The sequence below is a fragment of the Marmota monax genome, unplaced genomic scaffold, assembly GCF_021218885.2.
Source record: "Marmota monax isolate L192 unplaced genomic scaffold, Marmota_monax_Labrador192_F-V1.1 WCK01_AAM20220418_F8-fsc00087, whole genome shotgun sequence".
Taxonomy (NCBI): domain Eukaryota; kingdom Metazoa; phylum Chordata; class Mammalia; order Rodentia; family Sciuridae; genus Marmota; species Marmota monax.
Window position 1 is genome coordinate 5,213,995 of NW_026693476.1, and position 22,272 is coordinate 5,236,266.

Consider the following 22,272-nt stretch of genomic DNA (forward strand, 5'->3'; position numbering starts at 1 on the left):
TGAATCAAGCAGATCAACTATCCGGCTTCAGAATGCCCTCATTTAGAGGAAGAAACAGATGGTAGAGAAAATAAATGAGAATGTATTAGGAGGTGGCAAAGAGAAAAAATAAGGGGTTACAGTTAGTCATTCAGTATTTCCTTTTTTTTTTTTTTTTAATATATACCAGGGATTGAACCCAGAGGCACTTAACCACAGAGCAATTCAACAATTCAGTGAGTCCGGCCTTGAACTCACTATCCTCCTGCCTCAGCCTCCCGAGCTGCTGGGATTAGAGGCATGCGATTCCATACGTAGCCAGTGTCTCCTCTTTATTTTCTGTGGTTATCAGGCTACTCAACACCGATTGACGCCTATGCGGTGCTATCAACTGCGCCAGGTATTGCGAAGGAGAGCGAGGGGTCCACCCAGGGAGATCTTTGTGCTGACTTACGCATTTCACGTGTGTATATTTTGTCTTCTAGATTAGAAAATCCTGGAGGGCAGAATCTGCACTTTTCTGTGTTCTCCCCAATATTTAGAATAATGTTTTTGTGTAAAGAGTGTGTTCAGTAAATGCTCGCTCCTTTCCTATGTAATGGAAATGGTGCCAGTGGTTTTGAGAGATGGCTAATAAAGGTTCAGGGGGATTTCGCTATACTTAAAATTTGGGTGAAAAAAAAAAGTACTGATTAATACCCAAGGTTCATGAGAGATGACCCATTTAGATCATGGTATTAGCATGTTTTTTTAAAACTTGTTCTAAACCGTGTATCATCCAATATAGTAACACAGATAAAGTTAATACTAAGTGTAGCGATTTTTGCAAATGCTGCACAAATCAGACTGAATTAAATAATACCATTTTAAAAAAAAATGGAAAAACAAACCAAGTAGGGAAGCAGGTTGAGTTCCCCAGGTCTTACTGTCACGCCACGCTCTGCCAGAAGGGGGCGCTCTTGCACGAGTCGCAGGCCTTAAGAGAGGGACCCAAGGGTTCCCACCACTCTTCCAACAACACCTGATTTTGAACTCGTCCCAGCTTCCCTACAGCGTTTCACCTGCCATTAAAAGAAAGAAAGAAAGAAAAAAAAATCCTCACTGTACAAACATAGGTAACTCTAGGTAACTGTAAGAGGATGAAGGGGTGCAGGGTAAGACGGGCTTTGGAGCTGTCCTGATTGATTGACTGATACTGTCATGCCTTGTGTCCTGTTAGGTTACATGCATTCTTCCCAGTTCTTCAAAACACACCTGCAAGAGGGATACAATTATCTTCACTTTGCAGACAAGGACTCTGAGAAGTCCCATCACTTTTGCGAGGTCGATGTGTAAGCTGGGGAGGCCTCTGCCTGAACTAGGGCCCTACACCTCTGCCTTGGGCGCTTCTGCTGTAGCTGCCTTTACCTCCTCACTTGTCACCATCATGACCACCATCATTTTATTATCATATTCATTTGGGCAAAAGCATTACAGATGTATGTGTGTGTATGTATGTGTGTGTGTGTGTGTGTAACCTGGACACACATTAAGACTATTTTTTTTTTTGAAGAGTAGTTTTAAGTTCACAGCAAAATCGAGAGGAATTTACATCGATTTCCTCTAAGCTTCTGCCTTCACAGATGCATGGCCTCCCTCATCTTCAATACCACCCACCAGAGGGGTACCTTTGTTACAGCCAATGAACACACTTTGCCATCTTTATCCCTCAGAGCTACTAGTCTGTGTTAGGGTTCACTCTCGGTGCTAGCACCCACCAGTGTAGTATCATAGAGTAGGTTAGCTGCCATAAAAATCCTCTGTGCTCTACCTAATCATAAGCCCCCTCTGCCCAACAACTGGCACCTGTGGATCTTTTTACTGTTTCCAGTTGTGACTTTTCCTGAAGGTCATTGAGCTGGAATCACAGAATGTAGTCTTTTACTTATTTATTTTAATTTAATTTGATTTTTAGTACTTGGGACTGAAAAATCAGGAGTGCTTAACATCAAGCCACATCCCCAGCCCTTTTTATTTAGAAACAGCATCTTGCTGAGTTTCTTAGGGCCTGGCTGAATTGCTGATGCTGGCTTTGAACTTGCCATCCTCCTGCCTCAGTTGGCCAAGCCGTTGGGATTATAGGCATGCACCACCATACCCAGCAGTATGTAGTATTTTACATTGGCTTCTTCCACTTAATAATAGGTCTTTAAGGTTCCTACACATCCTTTTATGCATCATTTATTTTATTTTATTTTTCCTAATTAGTAATACATGACAGAAGAATGCATTTCGTTTCACTATACACAAATGGAGCACAACTTTTAATTTCTCTGGTTGTACATGATGTACACTGGCACCATTTGTGCAATCATCAATCATACATGTACATAGGATAATGATGTCCATCTCATTCCACTATCTATCTATCTATCTATCTATCTATCTATCTATCTATCTATCTATCTATCTTTCTTTCTTTCTTTTTGTCCTGGGAATTGAACTCAGGGCAGTCAACCACTGAACCACATCCCCAGCTCCATTTTTTATTTTATTTAGAGACAGGGCCTCACTGAGTTGCTTAGCACCTTGCTTTTGCTGAGGCTTTCTTTGAACTTGCTATCCTCCTACCTCAGCCTCCCGAGTTGCTGGAATTACAGGCGGGCATCACCATGCCTGGCTTCCACCATCTTTCTTACCCCCATGCCTGCTCCCCTTCCCTACCCTCCCTTTGCCCAATCAAAGTTCCTCCATTTTTTCCCATGCCCCTCCCCCCATTATGGATCAGTTATCAGAGAGAATGTTTGACCTTTGATTTTTTTGGGATTGGCTTACTTAGCATAAAATCCAACTCCATCTATTTACCTGCAAATGCCACAATTTTATTCTCTTTTAATGCTGAGAAATATTCCATTGTGTGTGTATATATATATACCACATTTTCTTTATTCATTCATCTACTGAAGGGCTTCTAGGTTGGTTTCACAGTTTAGCTATTGTGAATTGAGCTGCTATATAAACATTGATGTGGCTGTGTCACTGTAGTATGCTGATTTTAAGTCCTTTGGGTATAGACCAAGGAGTGGGATAGCTGGGTCAAATGGTGGTTCCATTCCAAGTTTTCTAAGCAATCTCCATATTGCTTTCCAGATTGGTTGAAATGAAATCTTAGAGTAGTTTTGATTTGCATTTCTCTAATTGCTAGAGATGTTGAACATTTTTTCATAATATTTGTTGATCAATTGTATATCTTCTTCTGAGAAGTGTCTGTTCAGTTTCCTAGCCCAGTTGTTGATTGGATTATTTGATTTTTGGCATTAAGTTTTTTGAGTCCTTTATATATCTTGGAGATTAATGCTCTATCTGATAAGAGCGTGTAGTAAAGATGTTTTCCCATTCTGTAGGCTCTCTCTTCACATTATTGATCATTTCCTTTGCTGAGACTGAGCTTTTAGTTTGAATCCATCCCATTTATTGATTCTTGATTTTATTTCTTATATTTTAGGAGTCTGTTTCAGGAGGTCAGGACCTAATCTGTCATGATGAAGATTTGGGCCTACTTTTTCTTCTATTAGGTGCAGGGTCTCTGGTCTAATTCCCAGGTCCTTGATACACTTTGAGTTGATTTTTGTGACTGCTGAGAGAGAAAGATATAATTTCATTTTGCTGCATATGGATTTCCAGTTTTCCCAGCACCATTTGTAGAAGAGGCTATCTTTTCTCCAATATATGTTTTTTGGTGCCTTTGGCTAGTGCAAGATAATGTATTTATATGGGTTTGTCTCTGTGTCTTCTTTTCTTTTTTTTTAAAATTTTTTTTAATATTTAATTTTTTTTTTTTTAGTTTTCAGCGGACACAACATCTTTGTTTGTATGTGGTGCTGAGGATCGAACCCAGGCCGCACACATGCCAGGCGAGCACGCTACCACTTGAGCCATATCCCCAGCCCCTGTGTCTTCTTTTCTGTACTATTGGTCTATACATCTATTTTGGTGCCAATCCCATGTGGTTTTTGTTATTATAGCTCTGTAGTATAGTTTAAGGTCTGGTATTGTGATGCCTCCTGTTTCACTCTTTTTGCTAAGGATTGTTTTGGGTATTCTGGGTCTCTTATTTTTCCAAATGAATTTTATGATTGCCTTTTCTATTTCTACAAGGAATGTGGTTGGGATTTTAATTGGAATTGCATTAAATATGTATAATGTGTTAGTATGGCAATGTTTTGACAATATTAATTCTTCCTATCCAAGAACAAGGGGGAATTTTTCCATCTTCTAAGATTTGCTTCAATTTCTTTCTTAGTGTTCTATAGTTTTCATTGTATGGGTCTTTCACGTTTTTTTGTTAGATTGGTTCCCAAGTATTTTATTTGTTCTTGAAGCTATTGAGAATGGGGTAGTTTTCCTAATTTCTCTTTCAGAGGGTTCATCACTGATGTATAGAAATGCATTTGTTTTATGGGTATTGATTTTATGTCCTGCTACTTTTCATGCATCATTTCTTTTTAGCACTACATAACATTCCATTGTCTAGAAGCCAAGCTGATTTATGCATTCACCTAAGGACTTGGATTCTCCCAAGTTTTCACAGCTATGAATAAAGCTGCTGTAAACATCTGTGTGCAGGTTTTTTCGTGGACATAGGTTTTCATCTTCTTTGAGTCAATGCCAAGGAGTGTGTCTCCTAGATCATATGGTTGAATGTGTTCAGTTTTGCAAGCAAATGTTTTGCAAAGTGGCTGGACCATTTTGCATCCTCACTAGCCATGAATGATAATTCTGTTGCTCCCCACCTCACCAGCATTTGGTGGTGTTGATGTTCTGGATTTTGACCATTCTAATAGGTGTGTGGTGGTATCTCACTGTTATTTTCAACTACATTTCCCTTTTTACAAATGATGTGAAGCACCTTTCATATGCTTATCTGCCATCTGTAGATCTTCTTTGTTGAGGAATCTATTAAGGTCTTTGACCCACTTTTAAAATAAGTTGTTTCCTTAGGTTCAGTTTTTTTTTTTTTTTTTTTGGTATTAGGGATTAAACTCAGGGACTCTCAAATACTGAGCCACGTCCCCAGCCATTTTTAATGTTTTATTTAGATACAGGGTCTCGATGAGTTGCTAAGGGCCTCACTAAATTGCTGAGGCTGGCTTTGAACTCGAAATCCTCCTGCCTCAGCCTCCCCAGCCTCTTGCTGGGATTATAGGGGTGTGTGTTACTGCAACCAGCTCTATTGTTCAGTTTGAGCACTCTCTTTTTTTTTAGTATTTTTGAAAATGGCTCTTTATTGAATAAGATTTTTGCAGATACTTTCTCCCAAACTGTGGCTTATTTTTTCATTCTTGTGACAGTGTCTTTTGCAGAAAATTTTAATTTTAATGTTGTCTAGTATATCAATCCCCCCCCCCCCATAGATTGTGCCTTTGGTGTTGCAACTAAAAAGTCCTATGTTATTTTCTAGCAATTTCATAGTTTCACATTTTATATTTAGGCCTGTGGTCCATTTTGTATTGATTTTTGTGAAAAGTGTAAAAGTCTGTGTACAGAATCTTTTTTTTTTTTGCCTGTGGGTGTCTTGTAGTTAGATTTGTTGAGACGACTATCATGTTCCATTGCATTGTCTTTATGCCTTTGTCAAAAGTTAGTTGACTATATTTATGTGATCTATTCCTCAGCTCTCTGTGTTACTCCCTTGATCTCTTTCTTTCTTTTTTACAATAGCACACTGTCTTGATGATGGGAGTTTAACAATAAATCAAAAGTCAGGTAGTACTTGCTCTCTGACTTTGTTCTTGTCCTTCAACATTGCTGACTATTGTGGGTCTTTTGCCTCTCAGATTGTTGATATGCACAAGATAACTTGCTGTATTTTTAAAAAATATTTATTTCTTGGTGTAGATGCACACAACACAATGCCTTTATTTTTATATGGTGCCGAGGATCGGACCCGGGTCCCTCTGCTAGGTGAGCGCTCTACCGCTGAGCCACAATCCCAGCTCCTTGCTGTATCTTTGTTGCTGTTGTTTTTCCTGAGGATTGAACCCAGGGCCCAGGGCATACTAGGCAAGTGTTCTACCGCTGAGCTCTATCCCCAGCTCAATTTGTTGGGATTTTGAATGGGATTACACTGAATTTATAAATCAAATTGGGAAGAACTGACAGCTATCTATACTTCCTATCCATCCACATGAAATATCTCTCTGTTTATTTAGTGTTTTGATTTATGTCATAAGAATTTTGGAGTTTTCTTTATATAGATCTTGTACATATTTCGTCAGATGTATACTTAACTATTCCATTTTGGGAGATGCAAGATAAATGGTATCGGTTTTTAATTTCAAATTCCATTTGTTCATTGCTAATGTACTAGAAAGTGACTTACTCTTAATTTCAGAAGTTTTTTGGTTGATTGTTTTGAATTTTCTGCATGGACAATTATGTCATGTGAACAAAAAATTTTTATTTATTCATTCCCAATTGGTATACGTTTTCTTTTTTCTTTTCTTTTTTTCCTTTTTTGTCTTTCTGCATTAGCTAGGATTTCAAGTATAATGTTGAAAACAAGTGGTAACAGGGGACATCCTTGTCTTGTTCCTGATCTTGTTGGAAAGCTTATGGTTTGCCATCATTAAGTATGGTGTTAGCTATAGGATTTTGCAGATCTTATTTATTGAGTTGAGGAAGTTCTCTTTTATGCCTAGTTTACTGATGGTTTTTATTTTTATTTTTTTATGCATAGGTGTTTGATATTATTAAATAGATTATTTTTGCATCTATTAATATGATCCTGTGATCTTTTCTTTTAGACTTGTCTGTGTGATGGTCTGCATTAACTGATTTTTAAAAAATGGCTAAATCAGACTTGCGTACCTGTGATAGATCCTACTTTGTTGTGTTGGGTAATTCTTTTTATACATTGATGGATATGATTTGTTAACATTTTGTTGAGGATTTTTACACCTATGTTCATGAGAGATTTAGGTTTGTAGTTTTCTTATCATGTCTTTGTCTGGCTTGGGTATCAGGGTGATGCTGGCCTCATAAGATGAGTTTAGAAGTCTTCTTTTTTTCTTTTTTTTTATTTAAAATGTTTGGGAGGATTCACAAGTGAAACCTATCTGGTATAATGTTTTCTGTTTTGGAATGTTATTAATTACTGATTCAATTTCTTTTATATATGTTATGTATACTCAGATTGTGTATTTTTTTGTGTGTGTTTTAATTTTGGCAGATTGCATCTTTCTAAGAATTGGTCCATTTAATACTAGACAAAGATGCTAAAAACATACATTGGAGAAAAATAGCTTCTTCAACAAATGGTGTTGGAAAAATTGGAAATCTGTATGCAACAAAATAAAACTAAACCCCTATCTCTCACCATGCACAAAACTCAAAGTGGAACAAGGACCTAGGAATTAGACCAGAGACCCTGTGTCTAATAGAAGAAAAAGTAGGCCCAAATCTTCACCACATCAGATTAGGCCCCGACTTCTTTTACAAGACTTCTATAGCTCAAGAAATAATATCAAGAATCAATAAATGGGGAGAATTCAAACTGAAAAGCTTCTCAGCAAAAGAAACAATCAATGAAGTGAAGAGAGAGCCTACATTTTGGGAGCAAATTGTTGCCACAAGCACGTCAGATAGAGCACTAATCTCCAGGATATAGAGAGAACTAAAAAAACTTAACACTAAAACAACAACAACAACAAAACAAAAACAAACAAACAAACAAAAAAAACAGCCCAATCAGTAAATGGGCTAAGAAGCTGAACAGACACTTCTCAGAAGATAGTATACAATCGATCAATAAATATATGAAAAAATGTTCAACATCTCTAACAATTAGAGAAATGCAAATCAAAATTACTCTAAGATTTCATCTCACAGCAGTAAGAATGGCAATTATCAAGAATACAAGTAACAATAAGTGTTGGATGTGGAAAAGATACACTCATACATTGCTGGTGGCACTGAAACTTGGTGCAACCAATCTGGAAAGCAGTATGGAAATTCCTTAGAAAACTTGGAATGGAACCACCATTTGACCCAGCTATCCCACTTCTTGGTCTATACCCAAAGGACTTAAAATCAGCATACTACAGTGACAGCAGCCACATCAATGTTTATGGCAGCTGAATTCACAATAGCTAAACTGTGGAACCAACCTAGATGCCCTTCAGTAGATGAATGGATAAAGAAACGGTGGTATATATACACCATGGAATATTACTCAGCATTAAAAGTGAATAAAATTATGGCATTTGCAGGTAAATGAATGCAGTTGGAGTTTATGCTAAGTAAAGTAAGCCAATCCCAAAAAATCAAAGGCCAAACATTCTCTCTGGTAACTGATCCATGATGGGGGGAGGGACGTGGGAAAAAATGAAGGAAGTTTGATTGGGCAAAGGGGAAGGAGGGCACGGGGATAAGAAAGATGGTGGAATAAGATGGACATCATTACCCTAAAGTTACATGTATGACTGCACATATGGTACGACACTACATCTTATACAACCAGAGAAATGAAAAGTTGTGCTGCAATTGTGTACAGTGAATCAAAATGCATTCTGCTGTCATAAATGCCTAATTAGAATAAATAAATTAATTAATTTAAAAAATTTGTGAGCATAAAGTTGTGAGCATATAGTACTCCTTTATTATCTTTTTAATGATCATACACTTTGTAGTGATATTCCATCTTTCATTTCTGATACTAGTAATTTGTGCCCTCTCCTTTTCTTTCTCAGTCTGGCTAAGAGACATGTTGATTTTATTGATCTTTTCAAATAGCCAGCTTTGAGTTTCATAAATTTTCTGTTTTCAATTTTATTGATTTCTAATCTCATTGATTTCTGATTTTTGTTGTTTCTTCTGCTTATTTTGCTCTTCTTTTTCTGTTTCTTAAGGTGGAAGCTTAAACCATTGACTTTATATATTTTTCTGTTATTTAATCCTGTTGTGGTTTGAGAGCAGATCCTGTATGATATCTATTTTTTTAAATTGGTTAAGATGTATTTTATGGGCCAGAAAGGAATCTGTCTTGATGAATGTTCCATGTAAATTTGAGAAAAATATGTATTCAGCTGTTGTTGAATGGAGTAGTCTACAGATGTCCATTACTCTTAATTGATTGATAGTATTATAGAATACTACTATGTCCTTTTCTGATTTTCTGTCTGTTAGATCTGTTCATTTCTGACAAAAGGATGTTGCAATCTCCAAACCATGATGTTGGATTTATCTATGTTTCTTTGCATTACTACCAGTCTTTGTCTTACACAATTTGAGACTCTCTGGTTAGGTATAACTATTATTATGTCTTCTTGAGAAATCAACCTCTTTATCCCTATATGTTCTTCTTTATCCCTGATAACTTTCTTGACTTTGAGGTCTGCTCTGACTGAATGTAACAGAACCAATTTTGCTTCTTTCAATTTGTGTTAGCATGGTACAGGATGGATTCTTCATTCCTTTACTTTTAAATCTATCAATCTATAATTGCCTTTATGTTTAAAACGTGTTTCTTGTTGCTAGGTGTATGGGTGCATACCTGTAATCCCCAGCTCTGGAGGCTGATGCAGGAGGATCATAAGTTGAAAGCCAGCCTTATCAACGTAGCTAGACCCTGTCTCAAAATGAAAAGAGCCGGGGATGTAGTTCAGTGGTTAAGGGCTTCTGGGTTTAACCCCTGCTAGAAAAAAAAAATTTTTTTGTTTAAACACACAATTGAAACTTGTTTTTTGATCTATTCTGAAAAATTCATCTTTGGATTGGTGCATTTAGACTATTACTGTTTAAAGTGATTATTGATATATTTTTTATATTGGATTAATGATATATTTTTTACTGTTTTCTATTAGTTGCTCTTGTTCTTTGTCCCTATTTTTTTGTCTTCCACTCTTTTTCTGCCTTTTGGAGTTTTAATTAAGCTTTTTATAAGATTCCATCTTCTCTCTTTTCTTAGCATATTAGTAATACTTTTTAATTAAAAAAATTTTTAAGTGATTGCCATAGAGTTTGCAACATACATTCACAACTACTCTGAGCTTACTTTCAAATAACACTATACAGCTTCCCAGGTGGTGTGGATACATTCTAATAACCAAATACTCCTAACTCTTTCCTTCCATCCCTTGTATTATTGTGATCATTCATTTCATTTATATATAAGCATACATAAGCATACGTGTAATATGTATATCATAAGGCATATATGATTGAATGCAGTGTTGTATTAATATTCAAACAAATTTATATTTGAGGTAAATTAAGAATAACAAAAATAAAAGCTTTTATTTTACCGTCATTTATTCCTTCTCTATGTTCTGGCTTTCTGTTTTGTGGATCTGAGTTTCTGACCTATATTACTTTCCTTTCTTCCAAAGAACGTGGAACACTTATTGCAAGGAAAGTCTTTTGGCAACAAATTCCCTCAAATTTTGTTCATCTGAGAAAGTCTATTTCTGTTTCACTTTTAAATGATAATTTCACAGGATGCAGAATTCTAGTTGGTGTTTTTTCCTCTCTCAACACTTTAAATATTTCACTCCACTCTCTCGTTGTTTGCACGGCTTCTGAAAAACCTGGGTGTAATTCTTACCTCTGGTCCTCGACGGGTGGTGTGTCTTATTTTCCCTCTGACTTCTTTCAGAACTTTTTTCTTCATCTTTGATTTTTCTGAAGTTTGAAAATAATATGCCTCGGTGTCTTTTTTTGTTTTTTGTTTTTTTTCCCATTTGTCCTGCTGAGTTCCCTGTACCCTGTGAACTGGTATCTGACATTAATTTGGGGAAAATTCTTAGTCATTGTTGTTTCACACATTTCTTCTGTGCCTTTCTCTTTTTGATATTCCCATTATCTACACATTATGCCTTCCTAGTTGTCCAATGGCTCTTGAAGATTTTGTCCTGATTTTTTTTTCTTTTCAGTCTTTATTCCTTTGGCATTTCAGTTTTAAAGGTTTCTCTTGAGATATCCTCAAGCTCAGACATACACAGCTTTTCTGTGTCTAGTCTACTAAAGAGCCCATCAAAGGCAGGCTTTATTCTGTTACAGTGTTTTGGACTCTAGCATTTCTTTTTGTCTGTCTAGCGTATCCATTAGAGCCTAAGCCTCTTTTTTTTTTTTTTTGGTACCTCGGATTAAACCCAGAGGCACTCTACCACTGAGCCACATCCCCAGCCCTTTTTATGTTTTATTTAGAGACAGGGTCTCACTAAATAGCCTAGGGCCCTGCTAAGTTGCTAAGGCTGGCTTTGTACTCGCCATCCTCCTGCCTCAGCCTCCTACAAGCATGTGCCACCACCATGCCTGGCTGAGCCTTAGCATCTTAATTATAGTCATTTAAAATTCTCTGATAATTCCAGCATCCTTGCCATGTCTGATTCTGAGGCTTATTGCACTTTTCAAACTGTTTTTGGTTTTTTTTTGCCTTGTGATATGTGTTCTAATTTTTTTTCTCTAATAGCTAGATATGATGTACTGGGTAAAGGTACTGATGTAAACAGACCTTTAGTAATGAGGTGACATGGTGCTAGGGGTGGAAATGCACTCTATTGTCCTGTGAGTAGGTCTCTGTGTTTTAGTAAGCCTGCGACCTGGGCTTTGAACCTCCCACCTGCTTCTTGTCCCCCTGTGTGACAGGATGGAGGATGGATTTGGGTATTTTCCTTCCCTCAAGGTGGTTAAGTTTTGATAAAATCCCATCAGGTGAGGTTCTGGTTAACTAGTTTCTGAGGACAGACCTGGTTAAGAACAGAGTGCTTTGGCCTGGCTCAGGTGGCTTCCACTTCTCTTCCCCCCTCCAGAAATGCAGGAGATTTGTTTTCTATATTTACTCTGAGAAGCTAGTTGAACCCCTACAGGTGAAACTCACAGGAGCATGGGGACTCCTCTGGGATGAAGCCCTGGAATTTTAAATTCCCTCACTTGTTCCTACTAAGCCTCCAGCAATCTATCAACCACAGTTCAGCTTCTCCTGCCCTGGCTCTGGTTCCTGAAGGGGTTTGTGCTCCTGAGTTTCTGCTTTGGTGTGTTGTGATTCCCCGAATCTTCCTAATTTGGGGGCCAGCGGTTTGCCTGCAACCTCACTTCTCTGATGAATCTAAGAGGAGCTATTGATTTTTTGATTTGTTCAGCTTTTTACTTATTGTTAGGATGGAGTGGTGGCTTTCACACTCTTTGCATGCTGGACCAGAAGCTAGAATAGTAGTCTAGTCGAAAAATGGCATTTCCTTCCAGTTGAACACCACTCCCCCGTCCTCCATGGATCCCCTCAACAAAGAACCTGCCCATCCAGGTTTGCAAGGTTGGTAAGGACCTGTGGGCTCTTTCCAAGGCCCTCTGAGCTGAACAGGAAGGCACAGGGAGACCTCCTTCAGGTAGGCTCCAGCTGCCTGCAGGACCAGGCATTAGTTGTCACTGTGTAGAGCCTTCCTTTTGGCCTGAAGCTCTGCTTGCACACCCCACTATGTGGCAGCACCTGGGAAGAAGAAGTAAATAGTTTTTCAAGCTCCCATCTTCAAAGTGATATGAAGTCCTCAGTATGAACGCGCTTCCCCCAGGACTCACCAAGGTTCCTGGAGCCCAGTGGTTTTGGAGTGAATAAGGGACACTTTTATTAACCGTTGAAGCCTTTTCTCTAAATTGCAAAGTTTCAGAGCAACTGTATTCTGGGCTGAACTGGAAAGATACAAAGACAAAATTATTGAATCAGATCAGCAAAGAGTCTAACTGTGTTGGTCATGAGCCTAATTAGGGGGAGAATCCCTTAAAAATTATTTAGCAAAAAAGAGTCGATGTAAAATTTCTTCTCTTTGGTATAAAATTTCTTCTGCTGTTTTCATAGAGCAGATGGTGACACAGGCAAAAGTCAATTTCATATTTTATATTTTCATCAATCTAATATCTAAATACTCTTTTAAAAAAATCTCAAACTTTAAAAATTATCTAAATATCATATACATGTATGTATACATATATATGAATTATTAGTGTTTAATTTTTCTTCATACTGGACTGTATTTTCCATTATGCATATTGTATAAATTCTATATTATTATATTCTATAATATTCTATATTATACATAATATAATAGTCTACATTATATAATAGAAAATGCTGATACATATGAAGAAGAGCTAAACATGACTAATAATTCCACTACTCCAAAATAATCACAACTAACACTCTGGTATGTTCCTTCTAACATGTCCTCACACTTACATGATGTATATGAATTTCAATACACATACAGTTTTGTATCATGCTTTTTCCACATAATTTTATGTAGTGTTTCTCCATGTCATTAAATATTCTTAAAATTCTTGATGTTCAGTAAAGATAACAACATTCTATTTTATGGGTGTCACATAATTTATTATGGATATCATTCATCATGGTTTCTACTTTTTGATTGTGTAAATAATCTGTAATGGATACCTCTGTATAAAGTTCCTGTAGGCATATATTTGTGACAATTTCCTTATGATCATTCTCTCATTTTTAAAAAAATATTTATTTTTTAGTTGTAGTTGGACACAATATCTTTATTTATTTTTATGTGGTGCTGAGGATCAAACCCAGGGCATTACCCATGCTAGGCAAGCGCTCTACTGCTGAGCCACAACCCCAGCCCCCCATTCTCTCAGTTTTAAACTGCAGCTAGGACCTTTTTTTTTCCCCCATTACTGGGGATTGAATCCAGGGGCATGCTCTACCACTGAGGTACATGCTTGGCCCTTTTTATATTTTATTTTGAGATGGGTCTCACTAAGTTGCCCAGGCTGCCCTTGAACTTGATCCTCCTGCCTCAGCCTCTGAATCACTGGGACAGGCCTGCACCACCATGCTTGGCTAGATTTCTAAAACTACTATTTCTAAAATTAAGAAGGTAGTTTTCGAGCAGTCCAGTCTCAGCCACTCGGAGGGATGGCCAAGGTTTGGATATTGAAAACCCTTGTTCAGATTTTCCATTTTCCTCTTTGTTTCTTTGGCACTCAAGATTGAACCCAGGGCCTTGCATATTGCAGACAAGTACTCTACCTCTGAGTTACATCCGCAGCTAGAATTGCCAGTTTTAGTTTTTTTTTTTAAAGACATTTAACAGTTTTAAATTATATAATATGGCATTTTGTTTTTCTGAAGGAGGAAACATGCATCATTCAAAAGAATTAATTGAACACCTACTACGTGTGTGGCTCAGTACAAACTCTGGGGATCCAGTTATGAGCAAAGCAGACAGGTTGATAATCACATATTTATGTTTGGATGTAATTTTTTTAAAAACCTCTGCTGGCCTGTAGAAAGACCCCCCCCTTCCCATTTTTGTCTATTTTCTTTGGAACAAATCACATTTATGCTGAGATTAGAAGGAAGTACACATGTAATTCACCTGGCACAGCAGGTCTTCAATAACAATGGTTGCCCTCCACCTTCACATCCCCTTGAAACAGTTTTCATTCATTCATTGCCTGTGCTGAGCCACGTAAATCCCCATGATTTCCAGCATGCACAGCTAGGCTGTGTTCTTCTCCATGAGTCCAGAATCTTGGCATCAATTACCACCAAGTTCTAAGTTAAAACCAACAGAACTTGACTTTGAAGGGCCAATAATTTACAGACTTTGGGGTTCAATGTTGAGTTGTGAATCTGAGTGACAGGCATTATGTGAAATGTTCTCTTTGAAAGTTTAATGGAAAATTTGGGGCCATTCAATGTTCCCTTTGCATTTTATACCACTCTTGACTCTTTTCCTTCTAGACCTCAGAATCGCTGAGGCTCAGTCCTCAAGAATCACTTCCTAAACTGGGCATAGAGGCAAACACCTGTGGTCCCAGCTACTTGGGAGGCTGAGATAAGAGAATCACTTGAGCTCAAGAGTTCAAGACCAGCCGGGGAAACATTGTGAGACCCCCGTCTTGAAAAACAAAACAAAGCAAAGAAGGAATAATTTCTTGTTTTGTGATCAACTGCTCATGACCTTGAGACAGCTTTGGTCATTTGGAGAGGATGTAAAACTGGCTAACAGGATGAAAGGATGAATTCCATCTTCATGTGTTGGGCCAATTCTCCTTCCCTACAGAACTCCTGGGGATAAATACAGATTATTTGAGGGAGTAAAATTCTTCTTGCAAAATTTTTCCCTTTTCTGTAAGCACTAAAACCATTCATTTTCCCAGAAGGAAGCTTGTCTCTTACGCACATTCTCTTTCAGCATGTATCTGTTGTTAATCCAGTTCCACCGACAGCTCATCAGGGGCTTATTTTGTGGAAGTTCTAGATGGTCCTAGCAACCCATAACTTCTTGAAGGAATTGTTCTAAAAATCAGAAACTTTAAAAACTAATCTTCTGGCCTTAATGAAATAAAACAAAGAAATAAACCTGGAGAAGCTAGTAGAACTCTCCAATGGGTTATAGGTAAGGAATAATACCAAACAACCTCTTCTTACCTTCTACACCACACTTAGTTTCTTTTCTTAGTATCTTTTTCTCTCTCTGGTTCATTTATAATGTTTAAAAAATCTTATTGGCAGCTCGTTATAATATCATGTTGCCTACAGTAAATCTAACCTAATGTGAAAAAATTATTGGCTAAGTTTCTTTTATCCACATTAGAGAGTATTTGAAACATTGATCTCTGAGCACCTTTGATAGATCATGGCCACCTGATAACTCTCCCAGGATGGATTTACTGCTAGTCAATGCATGATGAATTGTGTACTTCAGGAGAGCAAGGTTGGGTCCACACATGGCTGTAATGGAAAACCAGGTAGGGGAATTTATATACCTAATTAAAAGGAGCAAACTCTCAAATCCAGACCCATAAATTGGCTTTTAGAGCTCTGACTGCTGAAAGAGTTACAAATCAAAGCAATTTGAGGTGAGAGTTCATTCTTCCTGAATCAGGGGAGCTCAGCCAGCACTTTAAAAACTGTAAGCTTTTCACTTGGTATTAATTTCACTTACAATAAGAAATATAAATGTAATCAGAATTATATGACTGTAGATAAATCTGATTTATGAAAGTCTGTCAAAGCAGCTGTAGACTGTAAGAATCAGCACCTGATATAGCTTGAGATGGAGAATCACAGAATTGTTTACCTAATAAACCCAGGAGTGTATAAGATATCCTGGATCATTTAAAATTTTTTTTGTGTGTTTGGATAAGAAAGTTTTAAAAAAGGAATCTGGAAAAAATATTGGATCACAAACAATTGTAGGAATATGAATTCTCTGGTGTTTTCCACGTAGGGCCATAATAAATTAGTTTACCCTGTGATTTTGTTGAAATATTTTGCTGAATTGATGACTGGTGAGCATGTCCTTGTGTGGCTCCGTATTATCATCATCCTGGGTCGTTTGGAGGACATAACATTGGCTTTTAATCACATCAGCAACATAAACCATAATGGTGGTGTGTATATTTCTTGTTTCATAAGTGCCTTTAAATCTGTGAGTAGCTTGATATCCCATGAGCAATATGAGCTCCAGGCTCCACCCACGGCCCAGAAGAGAGCTCCATGAACCGGAGGATCAACTGAACTCCAGGCCCCAACACGGTCAGCCCTGGACATCCCTGAGCCCGAGGAAAGCCATGGAGTAGATGATCCTATTGTCTGGAAATGTCAGAAGCTGTGCTGGGGACAAGTGTGGAAGTCACATCTTTCAGGTCTTTGGGACCAAGGGGCCCCATTCTTTGTGTGTGTGAGAGACTTAGAGACTCAGAAATAGAGAACTTGAATAGGCAAAAATGAAGGACCTGCAAGATACTTAGAGAGCTTCTGAAAGCATTTCTTTGTTGCAGGCAGGGAGCGAGATCTTTCTCACGCAGTGTCGAGCCTTCAGCTGGTCTTCTTCAAGCCTGAGGGATTCTCTGCCAGAGGGAAGAAGGATGGCGAGGGGGAGCCAATGGCCGCCCTATCATCAGCTATAGACTTAAGGCTGTATTAGTTTCTATAAATATTTGACACGTGAGTAGTAAGCAGGGAGCAACGATCAGGTCTGAATTACTCATTTGTTACTCTGTAAATGGAAAATTGAGTGTCTTCGGATGCAGTCAGCTTGAATCAAGTTTGACATATACAATCAGTGGGCGGACACACCGTGGGTGGCGCAGCAAGAGGTTCGGAGGGCCAGTCTCGAGTGAGAAGACTCCTCTGGAGTTTGGCTGCTTGCCTTGGGGCACTATCCCCCTGGATTAGTCCCCAAACCTGCCCTGGGCCTGCCAGCTAAAGCTCTGGAACCATCCCAATTTCTTCCACAGGCCTTTCTTTTCTCTTTGTACTGCAACTGTATTTGGGATGTGCCAGAGCCTTTTACCAGGTGCCCTGGACAATTCTATTTCCTTATTCTACTATACTCCAATCTGTCCTCTTAATAATCCCACACTCTAGACAGACTTGGGTTTTAATCCAAGTCCTCAAGTTGGAGAAATCTCTTTGAGACTCAGTGGCCTCATCTCTGAAGTGCAGAGTGAGCAGCCAGCTTGGGTTAGCCTGGGATCCAGAACTTCAAGTGCTAAAACTGGGAAAACCTCGAGCAAATTGGGAACATAATAAAACAGGAGGTCTGGCTGCACGGTGGGCGTCTTTTTCTGAGGCGGGGTGCAGACCTGGGCATCCCCTCGATGTTGGTGGGCTTTGCACCTGACTGGATGAGGGGCAAGGCAGAAGTCAATCAAGAGAGGATCCAGCAGCTTCTGGAGGAGAATGACCAGCTGACCTGCTGTATCGTGGATTATCAGAACAAGTGTGTCCAGTACCAGCACGTGTTACATAGAAACCTCATTTATTTCGCTACCATTGCAGATGCCAGCCCATTCAGTTCTTCAAAAGCCATGGAATGATGTTTCAGTTGTAAGGAGTAATTGAATGTAATCCATCTCCTATAAAATAGAGACAGGATCTTTACCGACTCACCTGCTTAAAACATGAAACCTCTGTGGTTCTTTTTAAAATGTGAAAATGTGAAGAAAGCTACTAGCTTAACTATATTCTCAATGTAAATATTTATTTTAACAATTAATCAGATCTCCCAGAAAGTAGACCCAGGTGTCCTCTTTCCTGAAATGGGAGTCTGTTCGGGTGACAAAGACATCAAGGGCATCTTCAAGACTACTCTTTAGTTTTAGCCTGAAGAGGGAAACTGAGTAGGTACTGGAGCATCAGCAGGAATTGCTGAGACTTCTGCCTGAGCCTTTAAAGGCCAAATGGATACAGTGTCTGTGTGTCCCATCCAGTTTGTAAATGTGTTTCCCCTGACCGCCCTTCTCTTTCTTACTTTGAAATAAAGCTTGCTTTTCCACAACAGAACAATATGAAGGTCTAGATGTTTCCATGTAACAAGTGTTATAATTGGTTCCCTCAAAAATTGTAAGGACTTAATAACCATAAGGTATGTAACAATACTACTGTTATATGTTGCCGACAAAATTAATAGTGATTCTTTAGTATTATCTAGTGTCATCGGATAATAAATGATGCGTCATTTTCTTTATCACACACAAAAAAATAAAAAACAAAACAGGAATAGTAATATCATGGGAAAAGAGATGGGAAAAGAAACATCTCCGAAGAGGGGTCCAAGGAGTTCCCAGAGAGGAAGGGGAACTCGATTCAGGACCAGTGGGGTTCCTGGCATATGTGATGGAAAAGAATTTCAGCACCTATCAGACAAAGGCACAGACAGGTTTATTTAGGAAATACATACACATTCAAGGAAGAATGGGGGTTATCCAGAGAGTGAGCAGCCCTTCCTTGTTTGGGGCTCTAATATTTATAGCGGGTCAGTAGTTAGAGGCTGGACTGAAGTTGGAGCCATGTGATTTTACACCAGTTTTCCCTGTGCCTGTCCATCTCCCTCAGTTTACAAGGGCCCAGGCCAAGGACATGTCGCTCAGGAATTACAGTGCTTCCTGATCACTTTTACTCTTTTCAATGCTCATGAGCATTGTTCTTTGAGACTCATCTCTCTTTTTATCCTAACTCCCTATCTAACACCTTGTTTCTTGTATGGATGAACTGAAATATTGTTTGGAATATTGAGGATCTGGCAGGGAGTAGCCAATACATGCTAGCTCCTGCCCTCCTCAGTCAATTCAAATATTTGTGAAACAAGGTTTGTGGAACACATCTAGGTACCCCTGTAGGTGTTGAGGACCGTGAGCAAACAAAGGCAGATACACGACCAGTCTTCAAAGTGCTCCCAATCCAATTGGGGATGTGACAGGAATGCACATGAAACAGCTATTTTCTTTATTTATGCTTTTGTGCTCCATTTCCTTCCAAAAAAAAGGATTGGAGGAAGCTCAGAATAAATGATACTGACACGTGGACCTAAGAGTTGAAAGACAACAGCCTCGTAATTAAGGGAGACAGCGGTGGAATAATTACACCAGAATCGCAAGGCTAAGGAAAGCTATTCCAATTGCACGTAAAACATCCAGAGAACAAAACAAGAATAACACAAGGCAAACTAAAATGAACCAGTAAATTATATGGTGTCAGCTCCACAAGTTTAAGGTACTGCTGCAGAAGTTCAGGGTGGAGTTGATGATGACCTTCCTCAATTCTGCAGCATGTCCGTGGGCTGGTCTCCCATTCCCGACTTCAGTTTCTTAGTCTAGAAACTAAGGAGGGCATTTCTTACTTCTCATGACACCCATCAATTTGTGCGTGACGCTCTGCTTCCCCTGACTGTTAGGAGGCTGCGTGGCCCACGTGTCTCCCAGGTTGGAGGAAGATGAACAGGGTCCTGTGCTGGGGAAAAGTGCAAGGGATTTTTAAATCTTCTCTCCAGGAATTGGGAGGAGAGAGAGGACAGGATGGATTAATGGTGCTGAGGGAAGTAGGAGAGGTTGGGAAGAAGGCTTTTGGGACGTGTCGCCCAGAGCCATATGTTCACTTTGTGGTGCTTAAGAAATGCATGTCAAGACTCTGAGGACTTCTGGAAATTCCTTTTTAACTGCCAGACTATTTCTTTGGCCCCCAAGCCTTTCTAAGACAAGGATCAATGAGTGAATGTAGGAGAAGGCGCCTCACAAAGGCCCTGTGTGAAGGTGGAGCTGGTGCCTCTCCCAGCAACTCAGACTTCTGATTTTGCTCTTCAAACAAAAAAGAAAAATGCAAAAGATTTGGGCACTTGGGATCCTGGCTCTCGGCCTTCTTAGTCCTATGTCCTTGGGCAAGTTACTTATTCTCTCCAATCTCAAGATCCTCATCTGTAAAGTGGGTTGTCTGAAGAGACACAAGCTAAGGCCTTGCATATAAAGCCCTCAGAGCAGAGAAGGGCACCTCTCAGGCCCTTGAGAAATGCTGGTTCCCTTCTTCCCTTCACCTTTTCGTCTTTTTCATGATGCCTGATGACAGTAGGCAGACAATTCATTCCTTCAGGACCAGCCCAGGGCCCAGGCGAAGGTTCCACGAGCCTTCTCCCCTAGTTCTCCATCAGCTGGGCCCCACACCTCCGGAGGGAGGGAGTTTTCTTAGCCCGAGGCCTACCTTCTGTCCTTTGTCCATTGCTTGGGTTTGTGTTTGCTCCTTCCAGAAAGTGACTGCAGACTTCTAAGTTAATGTGGAGTCTACAGCACAAACTTCTGACAGTCGCTAGGAGGACCAAGCCCTTCTTTGGTTACCCATTACTTTAAAACCCTCACTTGACTCTCCTTCACTAGGGAGGAGGATCTAGCCCCGAGCACTGCTCTGACCCGAGGCTTGGTATTATCCACATTTCCTTGTAATTATAACTCCCCCGGCCCTGCCCCTGCATTTCATCTGCTTCCTAATACACACTTTGAACCCCAGTGCAAACTCTGGTTACAGAGCTGCTCAGTTGGCCCAGTTTCATGTTTTCTTTGGCTTAGCTGCTTCTTCCCATGGCCTGTTGCTTTGGTCACTCTCGTTGTTCCCTTTACCTTCTTAACCCTATTGTCTTTCTGTCCATCCACCCTAAAACACTCCAGCCCTCAGCCTTCTACATACAGATCAGTAACTATTACTGAAGAAAGTCACATACAAACACCTGCTTTCCAACTCCCCCAAGAGCTTGGTGCTGCCTGGAAATCCTTCCATGTGTCCTAGTCTTTCTCCCATCTCCTTAGCCACCAGTCCATCTTGAAATACACCCTTCCATCTTCCTGGGTCTCCCCAATGACCTTCCTTGCCTTTTACTTCTCTGGGGAAATTGAGGCCATCTTTCAAGGTCTTCTCTGGGCCCCTTGGCAAAACTCAGAGACTCCAGTTTGTGCTCGCCTTTCCTTTCCCTAACTCCCTCAGTGGAAGAGGTGATTTTTCTTCCAAATTTCCCCTTAGTGATGTGATGGACCCCTCCCCCACAACCTCGGCCATAGATGTCATCCTCCTGTGCTGTCAACCAGTTATCACCTCAATGACCTCACTCTGGTTGTCCCAGAATTCTCTCTTTCTTTTCTTTTCTTTTCTTTCTTTTTTCTTTTTTTGGTTTAATTTTGAGACTGGGTCTTGCTCAGTTGCCAGGTCTGCCCTTGAACTCAACATAATCCTTCTGACTCAGGCCCCGCCCCCAAGTAACTGGGATTACAGGGGCTGGATTTCTTTATTAAATTTTAAAATGTCCTGCTCCAACGGTCCCAACTCTTCTTCAATGTATAAAGGTGCTCAAATTTTTCTCCTCAAAAGATTTTTGTCACCACACACCTGCCCCCAGTTATTGTACTGTAGGACAAGAAGAAAAATATCAACAAGGGACTATTCACAGACTCCTCAATCCACCCTCCAGGGAGAACTGGGCTGTTGCCAGCTGAGCCATTTCTCTCCGTTCCTTCTTCCTGGAGGCATTTTGCTTGTCTTCCTTGCTGTGCAGAACCTGGCCAATGGAGGAAAACAGGAAGAATTGCACCAACGATAAGAAGTTGGAGGGGGAATGGAAGTTTGTGGGTAACTGATTTTGGAGAAGATATATATTTTTTTATTTTATTAAAAAAGTTTTTATAGTTGTAGATGTACAGAATGCCTTTATTTAATTAATTTATTTTATGTGGTGCTAAGGATCAAACCCAGTGCTTCACACATGCTAGGCAAGAGCTCTGCCACTGAACTACAGCCCCAGCCCTTGGAGGAGCTATTTAAATGAGAGAGGTAAGTAAATCTATTTTCAAAAAGTGCAATATGGTCTTTGCCTCCTAGAATTTTACTGAAAACTTACTGTAAAGATTTTAATTGCTTTAGATTAGTTTGAATTGCCATTCCATTATTTCTTTGAATGCAGATTTGTGCTGGACTGAATAACAGGTGGTTGGGATTTTTACAGGTTGTACTTTGTGTTAATTAGTTTT

General features: G+C 39.4%; 1 protein-coding gene across 1 annotated transcript; it reads left to right on the top strand.

Moving 5' to 3' along the window:
- Positions 1-17,589: 17,589 nt before the first annotated feature.
- On the top strand, positions 17,590-17,808 carry LOC124101952 (SS18-like protein 2). Its single transcript, XM_046458177.1, has one exon. The coding sequence runs from the start codon at positions 17,590-17,592 to the stop codon at positions 17,806-17,808; it is 219 nt and encodes a 72-aa protein (XP_046314133.1).
- Positions 17,809-22,272: the final 4,464 nt, after the last annotated feature.